This window comes from Vombatus ursinus, unplaced genomic scaffold (genome assembly GCF_900497805.2).
Source record: "Vombatus ursinus unplaced genomic scaffold, bare-nosed wombat genome assembly UNPS02014802.1, whole genome shotgun sequence".
NCBI classification, from domain to species: Eukaryota; Metazoa; Chordata; class Mammalia; order Diprotodontia; family Vombatidae; genus Vombatus; species Vombatus ursinus.
This window is the reverse complement of record NW_020954580.1, coordinates 17,133,717-17,154,099: the sequence shown is the minus strand read 5'-3', so window position 1 is coordinate 17,154,099 and position 20,383 is coordinate 17,133,717. Positions and strand designations below refer to the sequence as shown.

General features: G+C 38.5%; 2 protein-coding genes across 4 annotated transcripts in view; both read right to left on the bottom strand.

Annotated features, from left to right (window-relative positions):
- Positions 1-4,969: 4,969 nt before the first annotated feature.
- LOC114051394 (gamma-crystallin D) lies at positions 4,970-7,943 on the bottom strand. The gene is made up of 3 exons (XM_027873732.1): positions 7,878-7,943; positions 7,528-7,770; positions 4,970-5,295 (listed from the first exon to the last, which is right to left on the bottom strand). The coding sequence occupies exons 1-3, from the start codon at positions 7,884-7,886 to the stop codon at positions 5,023-5,025; spliced, it is 525 nt and encodes a 174-aa protein (XP_027729533.1). The 5' UTR covers positions 7,887-7,943; the 3' UTR covers positions 4,970-5,022.
- An 8,248-nt stretch (positions 7,944-16,191) lies between these two features.
- The window catches only part of CUNH2orf80 (chromosome unknown C2orf80 homolog), a 28,892-nt gene continuing 24,700 nt past the window's right edge, over positions 16,192-20,383 (bottom strand). For all 3 annotated transcript variants that reach the window (XM_027873784.1, XM_027873785.1, XM_027873786.1), the window contains 3 exons: positions 19,759-19,846; positions 17,859-17,971; positions 16,192-16,655 (listed from right to left, as the gene is read on the bottom strand). In XM_027873784.1, coding sequence (XP_027729585.1) covers positions 16,575-16,655; positions 17,859-17,971; positions 19,759-19,846 — 282 coding nt within the window. In that variant the 3' untranslated portion in view covers positions 16,192-16,574. The remainder of the gene's footprint in view (positions 16,656-17,858; positions 17,972-19,758; positions 19,847-20,383) is intronic.

The following is a 20,383-nucleotide window of genomic DNA, read 5'->3' as shown; positions in this document are numbered from 1 at the left end:
AATCCAAGGTCCTTATGTTCCAGATGAGGAAACTAAAGACCCTGAGAGATGAAGTGACATAGGTAGTAAATAGCAGAGCTAAGGTTTAAATCCAGGTCCTCTGACTACAAATCCAGCATTCTTTGTGCATTGATCTCTAATGCGGTTTTCTTGTTGCGCCTTTAAGCATTACTATACGTAACTGAAAGGATAAAATTGGAACTTTTACCTTATGCCATAAGCTTGATAAAATAAAAAACAACTTTTAGTCCACCTTTTTAGTTTTAAGTAATGTTTTATTATGAGTTAAAAGAGTATACAGAAATATGTGTAATATGATATTAACTAAAAAGTCATTTTATTTTTTAGTGAAAAAAATCTATTCTCTCTCCTTCCCATCTTCCCTTCATTAGAATGAAAAAATTAAAAACCCTTGTAAAATTAAAGCAAAACACATTCCCTTATTGGCCACGTCCAAAAGATATATGTCTCTGAGGATGGAGCCAATATGGCAGAATAGCAGGGGAAAAGTAGAACCACATTCTCCACTCCAACTCTTCCACAAAGATCTAGCAAATGTACTAGATGGACAGTGTACTTCGAGAAATCCTAGAAAAATCACAGTGAATCAGGTCAGCATAGGGAGACAGATATAGTGGGCTGGGACACTGATCATGTCTAGCTAGGAGAACATCACAAAGTGTATTCCAAAGTAGGAACTAAAAGAGCACCAAGGATATGCATAAGGGCAAGAAGGCTTCCCAAATCCATATGAATCAGGCCAACCTTGTGAAAGCTGCAAGAAGAGATGCTGACTAGTTCAGCCATTCACTATCCAGTTTGAGGTTACAGATCAGGGGGTATGAGAGGGGATCTATGCCTTGGGGTGGTATTCTAGGATAAGGAGTGATATTGGGACCTAGACTGGGTACTGAGGAAGGATGAAGTTCAGAAGCAAGCAGCTGTGTGGCTGTAACCCTAGAAACTGATTAGGGTCTTGGTTCCATCCCTCAGCACAGTCTGAAACCTTCAGGGGGAATAATCCAGGACAGGAATCCCAGACCAAAAGGGAACCTGGAGTTCTAAACCTGCAGAACTTTCTAATTGGCAGCAGAAGTTTACTGGAACTACAGAAGGCAAGTCCAAAGATGTGTTGCTCAGACCCAAATCCAGGTCAGGGACTTGCAGAGCACAGACCAAGAGGGCAATAATCAGACTTTGCCCTGGATCAGATTACTTTGGGAGCACTAAAAATTTGCAATTCCCCGAACTGAGCTGTCCTTGAGATCCTGGAGAAATACAACACTCAGCCACACCCCCCTCCCAAAAAAAGTGATAGAAGAATCAAACAGAACATAATATTTTTTTCCTCCAGAATTACACAGGCTCTGAACCTAACTGAAAGTCCAAAGTCAGGAAGCAGGTATGAAGTATGATCAAACAAACAAAAAAAAAACCAAAAGCATGATCATTCAGAGCTGATGATAGGGACACTCAAGACACAAACCAGAAGAAGAGAATGATTTTAAAACTTCTACCAACCAAGCTTCAGTGAAAAAATGTAGCTCAGACACAAGTTCAACTAGAATTCTTGGAAGAGAAGAGCAAATTTAAAGTGACTTTAAAAATCAAATGAGAATACTAGAGAAAAAGATGGGGAAAAATAACAGCAATGGAAAATGTTTGGACAGAGAATTAATAGCTTAGAATGAGAGGTGCAAAACTTGATCTAAGAAACAAATTCCCTGAAGATACAATAGAACAAATAGAAACTACTAACTTCATGAGACATCAAGACACTTATACAATATGATGTTGCTCCCTGTCTTCCTGTAAATCTTCCACAGAGAGTCTATCCAATGTACTCTGTGCCTTCTAATAGATCTCTTGATAATATGTGAATACAACTGAAATATGTGGGGTGTCCATTGGTTATCCAACATACTGTTGGACCTGCTTTCTATTCCATTTTTGCTATCTTCTTCCATTTTATGGTTGAGTTTATCTCATTGACATTCATAGTAATTATTGTTAATTGTATGTTTCACTCTATCTCCTTCACTTATATATTTCTTTCTATTGAATTCTTGCTCCCTCTTTATAAAGAAGAGGTGGTGAGAGAGGAGTGTGTTCAGCATCAGTGCTCTAGGTTTGATGCAATCTGTTTCTATTCCTCTACCCTTCTTTTTCCCTCAACCCTCACATAGTCATGGGTTCTTATCCTTTCTTTTCTTTTAAACTTTTCTTCAGCATGAACTCTTACCTCTATCCTGGCCATAGGTCTCTCTGCTGCTAGCTTTATAGCATTTCTCCTGCTTGATTCTTCATTAGTAATACATTGTACCCTACTCAAGCCCACCATGTGTTTCTCCATTGCCTTTTGGGTGACCCACAACTTTATTCATAGACTGTGGTATTTCATGATTCAAAGCCATATAGAATTATTGGAAAAAATATTTCCCCTTTGATTCTGGGAAAAGGTTGGGGTCATTAAGAGTAGTGTACCCACTATGTATATGTTATAAAGAGGGGATTGATAGAAGAAAGTGTCTATAAATACCAAAATATTTATAGCAATACTTTTTATGGTAGCAAAGAAGTGGAAACAAAGTAGATTCCTATTGATTGAGATAACTAAACAAATTATGTTACATTATTATGCCATAAGAAATAATGAATATGATGAATACAAAGAAGCATGGAAAGATCTACATGAACTGATACAGAGTGAAGTAAGCAGAACCAAGAAAATAAAACACACAATGTCTACAATTTAAGTGAAAGGGACAATATCCACAAGATAATTAAAAGTGAATGTTGCAGAATTACAAAGAGCAAACATGCCCTCCAAAAAGAGAGATGAAAATCCAATCCATCCAATCCAATAAACATTTATTAAGCACCTGCCAGGTGCCAAGCACTGTGCTATACACTATTTATTATACAATAAATAAATCCTTGCCCTCAATGAGCTTACAATCTCAAGGAGGAGAAAACACATAAAAGAAAGCAGGAAAGTGGGGTGGTGGTGGAAAGAGAGAACACCAAGGGGTACCTGGCATGGAAGCATCTTGTTCCAAGGGGTTGAAACCAGGGAGGGCTGCAGATACAAAATATAGTGGTCTAAGAGTCCTGGTTGTGTCCCATATAAAAGAAGTCACTGGGAGGAGTTTGGTACTCCCACCCTCCAGTCCTCTAAACAGAGGGGAAGAGGAGCTGAAGGAAGTAGCAATCAAGACTTGAGTTAGCAACATGATGGTGAGTTTAGAAGTAATGAACTTATCCTAGGAGTAGCATTTTGTTCCATGGTTGAGACTCCCTCCCCATCCCCCCACTCCTTTGAAGAGGTGGGAGCTTCACACATCTGAAATATTGCTTATGCTTTCAGACTTTTTTTGAGGTAGTGGTCAGTTTTGCTGATTTTTTTGGTCTGCTTTCTCTTTTTCTTAAAAAAAAATATACTTTGTTATATTGGATAACTCACTAGAAGAGGAATGGAAAGGATACCATGAAAAATTTAGGCAATGTTAAAGGAAAAATATATCACTACAATTCTTTTTTGAAAAAAAGTGTAGTGTACAATTTATCAAAATGGAATTAACTTGCTTTTTCTGTCCTGTTCAATTATGATCCAGTTCATTGTACATAAACAATATTTGTCCTAGTATATGTTTGATAGAGCACTCTAGGTTGAATATTATAGACTGAACAAAAGACAATCTTCATTCATTTGGTTTTCCTGTGTGAATTATTAGGCTGAACTCTTTTGAGTAAGGCACTATGATCTCGTGAATATTTGGGTTTTTTGAAGGAGTTTGTGTGGCATATATTAATTTAAAATGATATATAGGGTTCTATTGGAGGAAATATGGCAATATAGAAAGAACACTTAGACTTGGAGTTTGGGCCCCTTGATCATAAGGGGCCCAGCAATGTGAAAAATGAAAGAAATTAAATGTTAACTGTGGATAGCGTACAAAGTGGATAATCAAGTCCTGGAGTAATCTGAAGTTGACTGATTGTGATGGTGAATTTGAATAAAGTGTATTGTGTTATTTTAATAACCTGGACTTAATGTTAAAGGTCCAAGTTCCTTTTAATGCTCCCATATTCCATAAAGCTTTCAATCTCATGGGATTCTGATCACCCATTAGCATGTGTGTCTAGTTATGATTAGTTACATAACTGTTTTTATGGTTTTAGTATTTGTTTTCTTAATATGAAATATAGCCTTGGTGTAGTGTCTAGACCTGTGGTCTTGGAGTTAGGAGACTAGAGTTCGAATCGTACCTCATAAAAATAGTAGTTTTGTGGTCATGGGTAAGTCATGACTTCTCAGTGCCTCATTCTCATCTGTAAAATGAAGATAATAATTCTTGTACTGCCTACCTCCCAGACAGCATTTGGCAAATCTTGAAATGCCATGTAAACACGAATTATTCTATTTGTCTTCTCTTCTTCCATTAGAATCAATTTTTTCTGAAGACACAGACTCTGTCTTTTCCTTCCTTCACTGGTCCCTTATTTTGCCTATGGCCCAAGACCATATTCTGTACATTGTGAGTGCCAATAAACATTGTTGCCCAACACATACAATATACAATAAAATAAAATATATAACAAATGCCTTTCACAGCTAGCTACATTATCTTGTGATTGCAGACTTCCCCTGTGGGGTTCCCATTTATTAGCACTTAAGTAGTCCACAAAAGTCCTATTCCTATGGCTCATTGTAGCGTTTAGAAGACCATAAATTCTTAAAGCCTATGTCAATGAATTGAGAACTCTAGCAGGTTCTATGAAGCTGGTGAGGCTTCAAGTATGATCCTGACCATAGCTTGAGCCTGAAGTTGAAGAACAAGCCTACCTGAATTCAGAGAGGCTCATTACCAGAAGGGTTGCCTTCCAGGTGATAATTTTTTTCCCTTGGAGATCCATGAAATAATGTCATTAAAAGAAAAGGACAAAAGCCAAGTAGTGCCAGAAATACAATCTACATATTTATTTAATTTTTACATCCGTGATTACAAGAGACAACTTAATTTAGCATACATCTATGACCCTTCTCAGAGAGCCCACTTTGGCATTCATGGCTCCCCAGTCCAGGTATCTCCTGTATTCACCAGGTCTCAGCAGGAACTGCCTTCCTCTGTAGTTGGGCATCTCATAAAGGACCCAGCAACCCTCCAAGACATTAAGAGAGTATATTTCATTCAGATGGAAGCGATCTTGGACACAAGAGCAATCATCAGTGAGCTCCATCATTTGACCTTTGTAGTCTTCTCTCTCATACAGCCGTATCCTGTGGGAGCCAGTCTGTTGCAGGGGGGAGGAGGTTTGCGGGGGGAGGAGAGAATAGCAAGAGAAGATGAGAAATAAACTAAAGAGTGTTGTCTGGATTCAGGAAGGAGTCACATAATTACCCTGTATCTGTCTGCATGAAGTAAGCAAGGATTTCTAGAACATGCTGTCTTTCTTGCCCTCAGATGTTTTGCTCAGTTGTTCTACCTGGAGCTAGCATTAAAGATGGCAGTGGAGAGTGCAGGGCCTGGAGTCAGGAAAACCTGAGTTCAAATCTTACTTGTGGCCTCAGACACATAACCCTAGGCAAATCACTCAACCTTGTTTGCCTTGGTTTCCTCATCCGTAAAATGAGCTGGAGAAAGGAAATGGCAAACCACTCCAGTATCTTTAGCAAGAAAACCCCACCTGGGGTCATGAAGAGTCAGACACGACTAAACAACAACCTTAAAGATAAGTCTGATTAGCAACCATTGACAGACACTCAGGAGACCTCTGCCTTGAAAACTCTCTTTGATATAGCAGAAAAAACATGAAATACAGGGGGGAAATGCTTTTCCTTTTGAGATATTGAACGTTGCAAGTGCATATGCTGAATGTATAAAGAGGATTACATCCCACAGTTCCTCCCTTCAACTCAGTTTAATATTTATTAATTCCCTACTGTGTGACAGGCAGTGAGGTGTAACATATAGCAAGCAGGCCTGAAATCCAGGAAGGCCTGGGTTTAAGCTCTGTCTGTAAGACATAGACCTTGTGATCTCAGGCAAGTCATTGAATTCCTCAGTCTTCTGGGCAACTCTCTCTCTCGCAGAAATGGTGCCAACCTATATTTAAAAAAGGATGTTCCTCACAGAAGCTCCCTTCATCAAAGAAATGACCAATCCTGTCACTATCCCTTACAAGGGGTCTGTTAGACCTCTCATATCATGTTTTGTTTTGTTTTTTTACATTAAGACTCATGGCATTTGCTTTTTCTGCCTAAATGAATTATTTTGATTTTTCTCTAGTCAACTTTACCCGATTTACAATTGCTCATTTTTCCAACTTGAATTTTAATTTGTTTCTTCAATCTCCTAATTCCCTGCACATAATTTAGTTCAATCAGCAAATAGAATGAACATAGTTTTGCTCTCATCAAATTTTTTTAATTAAAAGTAACACTAGAGTAAGGACCAAATAAAAATAAATTTTTCCCCATGCTGACATGAACCTTAATAACGACACCCATGGAAATAAACTCCTTACAGATCTAAACTATGTTCTCCCATGTCTTTGACGAGCACATCACAGGGGAATGAACAGCTAAAGTCAAGCATTTCTGCTACTTCATCTGAAACCCTTGTTCTGTTTCTTTATCACAGAAGGAAAGTAGATGAGTCTAGCAGAAGCTGTTTTTCACCAAACCATGATGAATTTCACCCATGACTCAGATGCCTTCTAGAGGCTTCTTAGTTTAACACCAGATGCTATGTTATTGTGAGAGCTTCTAACGTTTACTAGCTTTGTGTCTTTGGGCAGGTCACTTAACCTCTCTGAGGCCTATTTCTTCATTGGCAAAATGAAGATGCCTCTGATGCTATAAACGTGGTGTGAAGCTCATGTTGGGTCCTAACAGATTACGCCAGCAGCACCCGAACTTTCGCAGGTCTTCCCAAGCTAGAAAGGATTTGTGTCGAGGCCTGACAACAGATCGCTTCTGTTATGAGACGGGTCAGCCTAGCCAAGGTCAGGAAGGTTGAATGCCGGATGACTTTCTTTTTTGTTTGCAAAATGAGCTGGAGAAGGAAATGGCAAACCACAGTAACTCATGAAACCGTCTACCAAGACGTGGTGGGGCTGTTGATAATGCAGCTATGGAGGAAGTACCCACATCACTGAAACCACATATCTTTTTAAGCATTTGAAATGAGAGGTGTCATAACAGAATATTTATATGTTTAGTAAAAAAAAAAGTGTCAATGTTTATTTAGCTATTCATAATTCTCTTTTTCAAACACTCATGGACCTCAAGCAACTCACTTAATCTCTATGAGCCTCACTTTTCCCATTTGTCAGATGAGGAAGGGGCAGATTCCATGTTCTCCAAGGCCCTTGTCAACTCTAAATCTGTGAGCCTATAATCCCAAATATTCCCAACTCAGTTCTGACCCCTTTTTCCGAGTTGGAATAAATAGAAATCGTTTGGTAAACATGAATCCTTGGCCACTGATATTAACTCATCACCCAACACAAAATGAAACTCACATAAGGGATTATCTGGCAGGACCTGATAGAGTCATTGAAGCCCATCCATTCCTGGTAGTCTGGATACTCTCCTCTTCTCAGGTAATACTGGTGCCCAGAGTAATTGGGGCGCTCGTAAATCATCCAGCAGCCACTGTCCACCCGGATGGAGTTGCAGCGGCTGAAGTAGGGCTGTAGGTTAGCATTGTCACTGCTACACTCATAGCAGCGGCCCTGAAAACCCCGGTCCTCAAAGAAGATGATCTGCAAATGAATATCAAGGAGGTTATTGAGCATTCACTTGGTAATTACAGTCTTCATTTAAAAAGAACAGCCACAACGACTTGATGACATCCTTATGCTTTGCTCACCTTTCCCATGTCTGGCTGGCGGCGATGCAGAGTTCAGTGTAACAGCAGCGGCTGCTTGTATATATAGAGCAGGTCTGTTGCCGCATCGGCAAGAACAACACAAAAGAGGCCCAGTGTGGTGGATAGGGAGGGGATTTTCATGTTTTCTTTTTTTTCCTTCTAGTGTGAGGGCAGGGGGTTCATTGTCCAATTTCCTCTTGCTTTCTCTGGTACTTTCGAGTTGGCCTTGCTCTCCCACTGAAAGCTATTGAAGTCAGCAGAGCCATTATGGTGCTGGGCACAATGGGCCAGCTTCTCACCCTATGCAGTCATATAGAAACGCATGTTTCCGTGAGCGGATTGACTTCATTTAGAGTTCTGTCCCTATAAAAACTGCTGAGGCTGAGCTATGTCTACATTGAGGCTGAGTCAGGAGCAAAAGCACGTGAATGGCCATATTCCTAAATGACTTGGAGGGCGGAAGGGCAGTAGGGAATCCCAATCAGTTAACTCCCGGATTTGGAAAACTGCATTGTGATTCCTATAGTGAAGTTGTGCATTTTGGAGAGTCCAGAAAATGTCACCTGAGAAAATTAGGAAATATACAATATAAGTTAGTAAGACTACAAAGGAAAGCTGTATGCAGGGAGCAAAATGAATCACGGAGTGGTGAAGTTTGAGTAGGGCTGTTTGAACTTTGGAAGATTGTTTGAATTTTTGGAAAGCAGCTTGATGTAGTGAATAGGATATAGGAAGTATGGGGTTCAAATTCTGCCCAGGCAACTCTCTAACACTGTAAATTACTGTACAGTTGCCAATCTGCATCAATAGAGGGAGTTGCCATACCCCCACAGCAATGAAACCACGGGTCTGGAATCCCCATGCCCCTAACAAACTTGTACTTTCAGATATCTAGAGGTTTCAAAGATCAGAGAGCAGTGACTCTAACCCCATTCATTTTACATGTTAAAAAATGGAGGCATTGAGGGGCAGCTAGGTGGTGCAATGGATAGAGCACTGGCCCTGGATTCGGGAGGTCCTGAGTTCAAATCCAGCCTCAGACACATAACACTTACTAGCTGTGTGACCCTGGGCAAGTCACTTAACCTCATTGCCTAGGCAAAAAAAAATAAAAAAATAAAAGAAATGGAGGCATTGAGAGGTTAAGTGGTTTAATCAGCATTAGATATAAAGTCTGAGGCAGGATAGGAACCAACATCTTCCTGACTCCATGTTTGGTATTCTATCAAGTAATCCATTCTGCCTATTCAATTTCATCCTTTAAAAATCAATTTATCATTTCATTCAAAATCCTAACTCAACTTCCAATTTGAATTTGTCTATACAGGCAATGGGAATTCATTCATTCATTCATTCATTCATTCATTCATTTATTCATTTGCTTAACAAGCATTTATTAAATCCATAGTATGTTTGGCATTGTGCTAGGCACTAAGAGATACAAACCCCAAAATGAAATAAATAGTCCCTGCCCTCAAGGAACTGACACATGATTATAACAGAAAACAATATGTACATAGTTAAGCAAATACAAAATATATACAAAGTGATTTGGGAAGGAGGAGGGAGGGCATTAACAATAGCAAATGAGGGAAAGGGTAAGTTTAAACTTTGCATAACAAGTATTTGGTGAGGCAATTGCTTGGCCCAGAAGTTGGAACTCTGGGTAGACATTAGGAAAATCTGAGTTCAAATTTGGCTTCAGATATGTACTAGCTGTATGACCCTGGCTAAGTCACTTAACCGCTGTATGCCTCAGTTTCCTTATCTGTAAAATGGGGGTTAATAATAGCATCTACCTCCCAGGGTTGTTTGAGGATCAAATGAGATATTTGTAAAGTGCTTTGCAAACCTTCAAATGTTATATAAATGCTAGCTAGCTGTTATGATTATTATTATTTGATCTATTTTGACAGTTATCCTTGATAATCTAGTTCTCTGCCTGTTGTCCCATCATATACCAACAGACTTTTTCCAAAAAGCAAGTTATTTTTTTTTAAAACTGAATTAGATAGGTAGATCTACTATCAAATGTTATATTCCTGATATGCATGGCACATAATAGGTACTTAACAAATACTTATTGATTTGACAAACTCAGTCTCACTTCCTTTTAGGTGGCATTACTCACTACTGGATATGTTAAAATGCACATAGCCTTAAAACATCATTATTCATATAAAATTATCCTTGTTTTACAAGATAACAAGAAAAAATTTCTTATCAATATATTAAGTAAAATGTATTATATAGGTAGCCTTTCACTTACAATGATTTAACTTTCATTTATGGCACTCAGCTAATTAATCCATGTTATGAATTTAACAATCCAACAATTCCACTCTGCTAGTTGCTGGGGATATAAAGATGAATTAAGACCAATCTCTTGCCCTCAAAGAGCTTAAAATCTAATAGAATTATAATCTAAATGTGATGCCATTGTAGGTTGGACCTGACTCAGACTTACCTGGTGCTTGAGGTTTGAAATAAGAGAGGCCATCTAGTAATTGTAGGCCACCTAGTAATTAACAAGAGATTTACTTAGCCATGGTATGGAAAAGATAATCAGCAAGGATACAGCGTTGATTCAGTTGAGCGTAGCTTTCCTGTTTCTGTTTTGGTCCTATTGGCATGTTTGTCAAGCATGAGGGAGAGTGTTACTCCTGCCTCTTCGTGGATTGGCTTTTGCATTTAGGCTAATAGGAAGCTATGTCAGCAGTTCAAGTTTTACTCCTTTGAGTCAATTACTATAAATCATTTTTATTTTCATTTTTTGCAAATCTATTATGTACAACTTCCTTTTCCTTTTAAATATATAATAAAGTTATCATGTAACTTTCTTTTTTCCCTCCCTCCCCCAGCTCAGATACGGCTACCATTAGACACAAATATATATACATATATATATGTATATTCACATGTGTGTGTGTGTGTGTGTGTGTGTGTGTGTAAATCCATACTATACATACTTCTATTTATCAGTTCTTTCTCTGGGTACAGATAGCATCTTCCTTCATAGGTCCTTTGCAGTTAATTTGGATATTCATAATAGTCAAAATGACTTGGTTGCTGAAAGTTGTTCTTAAAACAATATTGCTGTTACCATATACAATGTTCTCTTGGTTCCGATCATTTCACTCTTCCTTATTTTTGTAAGTCTATCCATGTTTTTCTGAAATCATTGAGTTCATTATTTCCTATAGCACAGTTGCATTTCATCACAATTATATACCACAACTTGTTTAGCCATTTCCCAATTGATGGGCATTCCTGAAATTTCCAGTTCTTTGTCACTACAAAGAGAACTGCTATAAATATTTTAGAACATGTGAGTTCTTTTCCTTTTTCCCTAATTATCTTGGGAAAAAGGTATAGGCAGTTTTATAACTCTTTGGGCATAATTCCAAATTACTCTCCAAAATGGTTAGACCAATTCACAATTCCACAACAGTGAATTCCACAACAGTGTCCTGATTTTTCCACAGCCCCTCCAACATTTGTCACTTTCCCCTTCTATCATTTTAGACAATTTGATAGATGTAAAATGGTATCTCAAGGTTGTTTTAATTTGCATTTCTCTAATCTGTGAGGGACTGTCTGATGTTGGCTACTGCCAAGTGAAAGTTGTGGCAAGATTGGGGTAGGATCTGGGTATTAGGAAGTAATGCTCCCGAGGCAGGGGCTGTGGTAGGCGGAGTTGTGGTGAACTGGGATGGGCTGGATACGGAGAAGTCCTGAGGCAGTGGGCAGTGCTATGTGAGATAAGCTGGGGAAGGATCAGGATACAAGGAAGTAGCCGGAGCATGTGCTCCTGAGGCAGGGGGCTGTGCCACGTGGGAGTGGGACGGCAGAGGACGAGTTCCCTTTGCTTAGTCCCCTCCCTATATGCAACGTCAACCCCAGACGCCTCCTTCCTGTGTCCTTCCTGACTTCCTGGGTCACGTACCTTCCCTTTGTGTAGCACTGACCCCAGACGCCTCCTCCCGGTATCTGGGCCTGACTTCCTAGGTCACGTGCTCTCTCTTTGTCTATGCACTAATCCCAGACGCACGCTCTCTCTTTGCTCCTGCTCTGTTGCTCTGGCCTTCCTGTTTGGCCTTGCTATGATGGCCTCTGAATAAAGCTCGGGTGTTGGCACCTCCTGGTAGGCTCGTCTCTGTGTGTTTATCCGGGTAGGCACTGAAGACTGGTATGACTCTGGCAGCCTGCTCCTTATAGGAGGAGAGTGCACAGCGCGGCCGGCACAAGGTCGGCGCGGCCGGCACACTAATCGATAACAATTTAAAGCATTTTTATAATTGCTTTGATATAAACTGTTTTGATTTCTTCATCAGAAAACTGTCTGTTCATAACCTTTGAGCATTTATCAATTGAAGAATGACTCATTCTTTTTTTTTTTTTTTTTGCCTTTTGGTGTGGCAATCAGGGTTAACTTGCCCAGGGTCACACAGCTAGTTAATGTCATGTGTCTGACACCGGGTTTGAAATCAGGTCCTCCTGACTCCAAGGCTGGAGCTCTATCCACTGCACCACCTAGCTGCCCCAGGAATGACTCATTCTTAGAGATATGACAAAGCTCTATTTATACTAGACATATGAGACCTTTATCTGAGAAATTCTCTATAAAAATTTTCTCCCAATTCTCTGCTTTCCTTCTGATTTTTACTACAGTGGCTTTATTGTACAACCCCTTTTTAATTGCATGTAATCAAAACTATCCATTTTACGCCTCACAATGTTCTCTGTCTCTTGTTTTTTCATAAATTATTTACGAATCCATAAGTCTGATAAGTAATATGTTCCATGTTCTTCAAATTATCGTGTAATATCTCCCTTTATAGCTAAGTCATGTACCCATTTTGACCTTATCTTGGTAAATGGTGTAAGATACTGTAAATCTTAATGATAGTTTCAATACCTTTTTTTGTCTTTCATTTAATTTTTTTTTCAACAAACTAATTTTATTTTCTCTCTTACTTCTGCCCCACCAGGAAAAAAAAAAGAAAAACAAAACCCTTGTAAACCAATATGCATAGTCAAGCAAAACAAATTCATTGCACTGGCCACATTGAAAAAAATGTACATCTTTTGAATTTTACATCTCTGTCAGGAGATAGGTAGCCTGATTCATCACTGGTTCTTGGGAATCTTGGTCATTGCATAGCTAGGAGTCCATAAATCTTTTAAAGCTGTTTCAAAATGTTTTAAGAAAAAAATGAAACTAGCCTAGACTATATGTCAAATATAGTTCCTACCACACATATTCACAAATAATTATGTTATAAGACAGAATAGGATAAGGATAGTGAAGAGATCCAGGCAAAGTGTTGTAAGAAATTTGTATGGCAGAGTGATAACTTTTTAGTCAGAAGGATCAGATAAGGATTCGTGGAAAAGGAGACATGAATGTGATCTTGAAGAAAGGACAGATTTTAATAGGTAGTGTTTAGGGTTTAGGGAGCATAGATAGGAGAGGTAAGTTGATAATAGGGAAGGATAGTAGTCTAATATGGCTGGAAAGTATATGTTAGAGGTGATGGAATTTGGATCATCTAATTCAGCTCCTTTATTTTACAAATAAGAAAACTGTGGTCCACAGAGATTGCATGAATTGCCCAAGGTCACAAGCAGGTATTAGCTATTTATTCCACCATTAGAACCCATCTTCAAATTCCAAATCCAGGACCTTTCCCTTAGCAGATCTGAAGGGACTATGCTAATAGCATAGATAGTCTAAATTGCTTTCATTTCGCATCATTTGATTCAGGAATGCAGCCCTGTCTCTATATGTGAGAAAAAGGATAATGTTAGAGAGTGCTGGAAAAGCATTCATAGCAGACAGCAAGGACACAAAGAAATGAGTTTACTATTGGATGTGCTCCTCCTAAGAATGCCTCAGCTCCCAGGTTCAACCTGATACATTGTCCCTTTTCTTGCTGTTCGCAGACCACATTCCAGGCTCTCCAACTGCCAACACCAACTGTCTAGTGAGGCAAAATACAAGGCTTGCAACCGATAAAAATTTCTTTTTGTGACTCCAAGAACTATCTCAGTGCTGTGGGTCTTTGCCTTTGCCACTATGAAGGCTTGAGCTAGTAGACTAGCTTATTAATGCCCTTTCTAAAATGTGGCACCCATAATTGACCATGATACTATAGATTCAGTCAGATTAGGGCAGTATACAGTATGATCACCTCTTTATTTCCTGAAACTTGTCTCTCGTAATGCAGCTTTTTCATATTAGTTTTTTCAGTTGCTTTTTCATATTAGCTTTTTCAGTTTCCATATCATTCTGTTGAGTCACATTGAGTTAACAATACGTTGAAACCCCCATATCTTTGTCAGATGACCTATATAGCCACATTTTCACCATTTTGTACTTGTGAGGTTGATTTTTTTTAATACAGTATAAGACTTTATATTTATTATATTATAATATTATATTTATTATATTTATTGCCATTAGGTTTCATCTTAATAGGTTTGTTCCTATGTTCTAGACTATCAAGACCTTTTTGGTCAATTCTATTTTCTAGTTCAGTTTTGTGTCATGCCATCTATACCTCAGTCTAAGCCACTGGCAACACTATTAACTAGTACAGGGTCAAGCATAGATCAGGGTATTTCTCTCAAGAATTCCTTGCAAGTCTATTCTCTAGCCATTTGGCTAGTTTGGCATCTATCTACTTGTACTATCACTTGGCTGGACCACATCTCTTCACTGTGTTCAAAAGAATAGCTTGAGAGACTTCATTAAATGTTTTAAAATCAAGACAAACCATATCTATAGTGTTTCCCTGGTCTACTGGATTAAAAAAAAATCCTGTCCAAAAAAAAGTTACTTTTACCAAAGTGTTCTTTAAATATTACATAACCCATGGCTCAAAATCCATTTGCGCAAATCTCTCCTCACTGGTGAAGATTGATTACTTAATGTTCTGTTTTTGCATCAGAGACAGAATTGGTAAGATCTTGGGAGAGAAGAGAGATCCTAGTCCGGCTTCTAGATTCAAGAGAGAAAACAAGTGATTACAGACAGTCTTTGAGAAGATCAGAATCTTATGTAAACAGTCTTTAAGCCATGGGTTAAAATTACATGCTTGGTAATGCCACCTATACACCTTTACATCTGTGGGTTTTTCTTAGGGCAGCATAGAGGCAAAGGGACAACAGTACAAACAGCAAGTAACTATAAGGAAATGTACCTACCTGTGCCGAGCGTGCTGGAAAGCAGACTAGTTACATTTCTGTTAAGCCACACACTTGCCAGAATTTCTCAGCTGGTAGTTTGGTAGTTTGTTTCTACTTCTTCTTCCTCTCTTGTTCTCTAAGTGTATTTCACGGAACAATAAGTAATGTTCCATTGTGTTCTGAGATGGTCACAGTCTGGGCACAATGAATTCTAATGGTATTTTCATCCATGACTATACACGTAAAATACACCACCATGCCACTTTCAACAAAAGGCTAACCCCATAGGTGTATTTTTATAGACTAGTGAAATTTTTCATGCAGCAAGAAACTGGTGCACATTCAAGGCTAACATTTGTGATCTGGACTCATCTCCAGTTTAGTTCTTAAGGCATAGGTTTGCAGATGGCAGCAAAGAATGCTTTTAATTAACAGCAAATGAAGATCCATAAGTAATAAATGATTGGAATTTTTACATAATTTCAAATCTTCTAGGAAATCCTCTTTAAAGAATATTATTAGATTTGTAAAAAAAAATCATTTTAATCCTGGGGAGCTGCTGATGGAAGGACCCCCTTCATCAACTGAACTAGAATTCAATCTATAGATACAACATGATAGATAAGTTCTAGGGAATTATCTGAGAAGCACAGGACTTAGGTAACTGACCTCTCTATTGCTTAGCAAAAGCAACAAAATAAGATATCCTCTGAAAATAAGACATTTTTGTTCTGGACTCTATTATCTAGTTCATTAGTCATCTTTCTCAGCTTTGTGTCATGCCATCTATTCCTCGGTGCAAGTCGCTGACAAAAATGATAACATACATAGGTCCAAGCATAGATCCCAGGGGCACTTCACTTGATCATTCCTTGCAAGCTGATTCTTTAACCATTTGTCTAGTTTGGAAAACCAGCTACATGTCTGATCTCATTTGCCCTCTGAACAAACTAATAACTGTTCTTTTCTTAACACCAGAACTTTGTCCCCATAAAATTTTGTTGAAAAAAGTCAACATCCAAATATTTTTGATATGTCCTTTATTATAAACAATCATTGAATAAATATATCTACATTAAATACACTAGAAGCAATAATGCAATTGTAACTTTTACTTGGGAAAACTAAGTGTCTTACTCTCTCATTTCTATGAAAGAAAAAGAACATTCAGAGGTTAGCATTTGAAGAATGTGCCAAGGAGTTGAAATGTGCTGAGATACAAAGCAAAAGGATAGAAGTATAAACAGCAAATAATTAGAGGGAAATCTATTCAAACGTACTTCACAGTGTTAGAATGCATAGAGCAGACTAGGCCCATGCCTGGCCAACAACTCAGTGCACAGGGGTAGGCCCACACCTATCTGAATAACCAGAGTCAAAGAAAGAGCACTTTTCTAGAAAACAACAACAAAATAGCAGAAAACACAAGAGTATAGGCTAGTGGCGAGGCTGGTGTTGCTTGAAGGTGGTATCTATGGAAAGAGGTGAGAGCAAGGTTTTGTCTTCTCAGATGGTGTTTTTCTTACTGTGAATTTGGTTGTCAATTCTCTCTTTGCCTTGATGCCAAATTTCAACTTCTTTGGAGACCTGCAGGAAACAATGAAGGCTGCCTAGTGAAGAAGCACCTCAACTTCAGTGGTTGAGATGATTGCTTTGGTTTTGCCTCTAGGTTTTGTGAAGTTAAGACATCAAACACTTCTGTTATTGAACAAGGTGGAAGGGCATAAAATGTAAAGTTCTTTTTTTCCCATTGGATTACTTGTCTAAGAAAGGACATTGAGGACACCATTACTTGTGACTACCTGTCAGTTCAATTCAACAAATTGGCAGAGGTGGGCAAGTGGTTAGAAACAGGCCTTGGAGTCAGATGCACTAGGGTTCAAATTATGCCTCTGACATATACTGACTGGGTCACCCTTGGCAAGCCACTTAACTTCTCTTGGCCTTAGCTTCCTCATCTATAAAACAATGATAATAGTAGCAACTACCTCATAGGATTGTTGTGAGGTTCCACTGATACAATGTACGTAAACCATTTTGCAAACCTTAAAGGATAGAGACTGAAATCATTGGTATAAGGAACTTCAGGTGAGGAAACTCTCTCTGTCATTGCGGATCAGCACCTTCTCTTCAACTTACTGTCTTAGAGAGTTATCTAGAGCACTGAGATGCTTTTATGACTTGCCCAGTACCCCACCGCCAGTAGAGATCAAAGGCAAGACTTGAACCCAGGTTTTTCCCACTTCAAGCCTAGTTCTCCAACCACTACCTATAAGCACTAAATAAAGATTACATATTATTATTAACCAAATAAATTAACATTAAATTTAGATCAAGTCATTTCTAGACACTTATATGTAAGAATAAGGTAATGTCAGTTAAAGAAAAATACATTCAGGAAGATGAAATACAGAAATGTAATGGGGAGAGATAGGGACTAGACATGATTTCATTGGTATGGGGAACTCTCAGATAAGGAAACACCTTCTGTGATGCAGATTTGCACCTTATTTTCAATTTGTAGTCTTAGAGAGATGTCCAAGGTACGGAGATGTTGAGACCCATTCACAGTTACGCATCTGACAGTAAGTGTCAAAATCAGAATTTGAACCTAAATCTTTCTGACTTTAAGGCTATGAATTGGCCTCCCCAGTGTACTACACTGCCTCTCAGAAATACTTAAAAGCTATGGGATTAGGTCTGCTTTTCTTCAACCATTTAGCAATAGTTTTATAATAGTTTCCAATACATAATAGTGTAATAGCTTCCACTTTGGGTTTCCAGACTTACTTTTGTCTTTCGATGGTTTTCTGAGCCTTTTGCTGACTTTGACTCCATTGCCTTCATTGTTATTGAGCTGCTGGTGGCATTTCTACAGGCTATTCTACTGCGTAACTTGACACCTAGGGACATACATGATGACTGTACAATGGTACTTTATCTGTACATGGTACTCTAATACATCTTAATCTGTATATAGTACTTTAATATATCAAAAACCGGTGATTCCATTGATGGGGGTACTACCTCCATTGACACAGATGACAATCTTTCCACACCCGAGGAGCCAGTTGCATGCACGACGATAGCTCAAACACTCACTTCTTGGTTGCCGGGGATGAGTCTCTAGCACAAACCTAAGCTGGTCCTTCAGTGGGCACAAAGTCTTTTCAATTTAGTAGCACCTGCCAGATGCCTCTTCTGATACAGGCTTTTAAAAATCCAGGTTCATTTCCATGTAATGAGGAGGCAAGAGTATAGGGCTGTTTTGGATGGCCTGTATAGTACATAATATTATTGGAAAATGACTACCTCATATAATGAAAATGTTTTATTTCTATTTTCAGTAGCTCTGATAAATAATTTCTGTCTGCTATATGTAATGGGAGAAATAGGTAATCTTTGTAAATCTGACTTCCACAAATCAATTAGGGTTAGCTAATGAAAACCTAATTGACTTACAAACTTTTACTGTAATTCATAAAGTCATTACCTTACCTTTTTTTTTTTTTTTTTTACTTTTTAGGTAATTGGGGTTAAGTGACTTGCCCCAGGGTCACATAGCTAGTAAGTGTCAAGTGTTTGGTCTGAGACCGGATTTGAACTCAGGTTGTCCTGACTTCAGGGCCGGTGCTCTATCCACTGCGCCACCTAGCTGTCCCTACCTTTTCTTTTAAAGTAAAGGGAGACAATGAGCTCAATGACAAAAAACAAAATAGCCCCTGTATGTAGCAAAATATTTTTAGCAACACTTTTTGTTGTAGCAAAGAATGATGCCCATTGATTGGGAAATGGCTAATCCTATTGGCATACATGAATGCTAATGGTATATTACAGTGGTGAAAGAATGACAAACGTGAATTCAGAGAAAAGTGGGAAGACTTATATGAACTAGTGCAAAATGAAATAAATAGAACCAGGAAAACATGCATAATGAGTACAACAATGTAAATGGAAAGACAAAACAATTGAAACTAGATGATATGAAATGTTAATGCCCAAGCATTAGAAGGGATATGAAAAGGTACTTCTTCCTACTTCTTTGAAAAGGTGAGGGATAAGGCTTGGAATCCTGCATATAATGTCAGACTTTTTCAATATGTTGGTTTCTTTTTACTCTTTTTTATTCTTTGTTCTAAGGGGTGAATTTTTTGAAGGGAGAGACAGTATGAAATGTAGATGATATAAAAACAAAAGGTCAATAAATCCCTTCCTGGTTTCAACTCCACAGAAGATGCTCCTGACAGGTTAAGCTCATCACTTCTAATCAACTCAAGCCTTTATTAACTCCCTTAGCCTCCCCTCTCCTCTTTTTTGGAGGGCTGGGAAACTACCAAACTTTTCCCACTAATTTCTTTTATAGAAGGCAGAAACTGGGCTTTTCAGCTCACTCTACTCCGCATCTGCTGTTCTCCCTGGTTTCAACTCGATAGGAAAAAATGTCCCCACACTAGATACCCCCAGTCTCCCTTCTCCCTCCTGCTTTCCTGCCTCCTTTTGTGTGTTGTCTCCCTGCATTAGACTGTAAGCTCCCTGAGGGCAGGGACCATCTTTTTATTAATTGTGTCCCTAGCACTTAGAGTGCCTGGCACATCATAGGCACTTAATAAATGTTTATTAAATATTGGAAAAACTCATTTTAAAATTGATTTTTTTAAATTGAGAGTGAGTTGAAAATAACTAAGCTTACTTTGTTTCTGAGCATGTTCTACTGCCTTGGAAGCTGTTAGCATGGCAAAAGGATGTGATGAGAGATGAATACTTTGGGCCCGAGGAACCTGGAAGGAAAACAGTACAACTTTAAAATAATGAATTTATGTGTGCCATGAAGAGAAGTTACTCATTTCCCTTGGCTTATTTCATCAATCAATGAACAAGTATTTATTAAGAGCCTACTATGTGTCAGATACTATGCTAGGCACTAGGGATACAAGCACAAGGAACGAAAACAATCACTTGTTATTCAATCACCCTCTTAGTCATTAGACATAATTAACATTCCATTTTATATGTCACATTTTATATTTCAATATAAACTTCATTCCTGTTCAACTAAGCCCTATTCCTCCTCAAGTCCACTCTAATATGGTTTGACTCCCTCTTTAAGGTCACTGGAATCCCTACTTTATACTTAACAAACTCGCCTATCTACATCCTTGAATGATTTGTTCAACACTCCAGCTCCTTGTTCTAATTGAAATTTGTTTTTTCAGTGAGCATACCATACTCCTTACAACCCTCTCCATTGATGGTTTCTCCTAGAACTTCCTGACTTGCAGAATCAGAAGGAGTTTGCACACTCTTTCCAACCCTTT